The following is a 2371-nucleotide window of genomic DNA, read 5'->3' on the forward strand; positions in this document are numbered from 1 at the left end:
GCAGGTTCTATACGTACAGAGTAGTAGATGTCTGTCATCTGTAGCAGGTTCTATACGTACAGAGTAGTAGATGTCTGTCATCTGCAGCAGGTTCTTGGTGCTACCGTTGTCCTGCAACTCGATGGTTTCCCTCCCCCACTCKATAGAAACACGGTTACTCTTCGGGAACTCTGCGTACGGCGACATCTGAAAATCTCCGCTTTTGAAAATAATCTTATTGATGTCATTCTTGTCTTTCCTGTAAAGAGATAGACAGACAAATATTAGTTCAATGGCAGCACATTGACTGAGTTTAGTAAAACATTTGCATGTTATTATTGCGTTATTACATCATTATTAACGCTTATGTTATTTCCAAATTGTGTGGACAATAAAGTTTTCTAATTGAGATATTATTAGTTTGATAAATATAATACAACATGGACTGAGAATAAGGAATTAGGTTTTGTAATTCTATTATTGTGTTATTAGATGGTAATAACAACAGTACTAGTGTCATTGAGTCTTACTTGCACCAGGTGACAATGAGAGCGATGATGAGAATAAGGAGTAGGCCACCCCCTGCTGGCGATACCACCACAGCTATCAGCTTGTAGACTAGTAGAAACACAAAACATTATGAATAAACTGGAGGTCTGAGTGGTATACTACAAAGCAAGTTAGATCTACTCAGACTTTTTTATTTTTTTACAGCTAGCCAGCTTCACATTCCAGCTCAGGTTTCATCCGTACTACGACCGTGGACATTGCTCGTCCGTCTGCCGCTAACTCTAGCAGGCTTGTAACTGCACGTGCATGTCCTACATTGCTAGTCGAACGCCAAACTCTTCATTGAGACAATGCTGGAACATCAATCCATGGGCGAGTCAGTGCCACATTTTAATTTGTGCCGAAATCAAAATGACAGACKAGTGATTTTTCAAATTCAGCAGMTTATGGTGTGAAATAGGATTTTAGAAGAGTTGTRTTTTTTTATTACTTATCGTTAACACTGGCAGTTTGACTGTTAAACTCACGGGAACACTAACAATGGCTGCCAGTCTTGACATGAATGGAAACTGTAATCTATGGATTTTATGTCTATGGTTGGTTGCGGCTGTCAGTTTGCCTTTCGCAAATTTCAAAATACAATCCTATGAAAAACAAAGATTGGAAAGAAAACACTGTCGTTACTACTTTATTTTAACTTTATTTAACTAAATTTGTAATGTGATAGGTATTTTTTACACAKAAAAAATATACATTTGATTAATAAAATAATCAGTCTTCTTCCTCAAATGCAAGGGATGATGGCACAATCTTTACGAGAGTATCTGATTTCATTGGTCCTAAACTCATGGCTCAGACACCTCAGGATAAATGGAGTTAGCTTGTCCCAGAGCAGGTTAGTTCTGAAGGATTCGATGCCATAAAAATGCACCTGGCTAAAAGGTGATAACGGTAATCCCGAGATGAACTCGCTAATTCGCAGTATAGGGCTCTGGCGCTTCATTGACTGCATAAAATGACTGCATAATTTTTTTTTTGCCCACACTACAGATGGCTGTATRGGTCTGCTTATACAGGGTTGGTAAAAGCCCAGTGCACTACTTTTGTGAAGAAAAAACAAAATAAAATTATTGATAAAATATTTTTTTTCATTCAGATTCTTTAGGGGATGCTGCAGCACCCTAGGCACCACAACCTCCCGTGACTATGGTTCATCTGACTCTGGGGAAGAAGATACATCCTGAAGGATACCTTTAAATGATTATGTTGTCTTGATTCTCAATTGTATCTTTTTCCTCACACTTTTTAAATTATTATTTTTGTTATTAAACTCTCCTACTTACAATTTCCACAGTTGAATCCTCCAAATCCAAATGTGCACCTGAAAGATATAAACAACCAAATAAAAGACCAAAGCATGGAATTAACAGAATGGTCCATGGATTAGAGCTCTCATTGCTTACCTGACACAGGTTCCATTGACCCGTTTCAGTCCATCACCACATTCTGTAAGATAAGGAATGTTATTTTAAAATCATTTCAAAACAAGAACGTTTCAGTTATATAATGCATTTTCTTTTCAATACGATGCTTGCTACAATGAAATAAAAAGAATTAAGTGAATTTTACAGAAGATTGACCCAGGTTCATATTCACTTGGCCACAAACGGAAAAAAAGACTGAAACGGGAGAGGGGGGGGCTACTTGAACATGTCAATAGGAAAAACGCTATGTTGTGCTCTAACGTCTGCTCGCTCCATCCTTCCATGCCCCAGCCACCTATGCAGGACTGAGGCCTAATCCCTCCTCCCACCAGACCCAGGCCCCACCTATGCAGGACTGAGGCCTATCCTCTCCCTCCACCAGACCCAGGCCCCACCTA

The 2371-nt window shown here is 39.1% G+C and overlaps 1 protein-coding gene across 3 annotated transcripts in view; it reads right to left on the bottom strand.

The window, feature by feature from the left end:
- The window catches only part of heg1 (heart development protein with EGF-like domains 1), a 28200-nt gene that overhangs the window by 9259 nt on the left and 16570 nt on the right, over window positions 1–2371 (bottom strand). For 2 of the 3 annotated variants that reach the window (XM_024138046.2, XM_024138047.2), the window contains 4 exons: window positions 1953–1995; window positions 1833–1870; window positions 510–597; window positions 61–238 (listed from right to left, as the gene is read on the bottom strand). In XM_024138046.2, the coding sequence (XP_023993814.1) occupies window positions 61–238; window positions 510–597; window positions 1833–1870; window positions 1953–1995 (347 nt within the window). Of the gene's footprint in view, window positions 1–17; window positions 239–509; window positions 598–1832; window positions 1871–1952; window positions 1996–2371 lie in introns of all 3 variants that reach the window. The other variant, XM_070439056.1, reaches the window with a different exon arrangement.

This window comes from Salvelinus sp. IW2-2015, unplaced genomic scaffold, assembly GCF_002910315.2.
Source record: "Salvelinus sp. IW2-2015 unplaced genomic scaffold, ASM291031v2 Un_scaffold1380, whole genome shotgun sequence".
NCBI classification, from domain to species: domain Eukaryota; kingdom Metazoa; phylum Chordata; class Actinopteri; order Salmoniformes; family Salmonidae; genus Salvelinus; species Salvelinus sp. IW2-2015.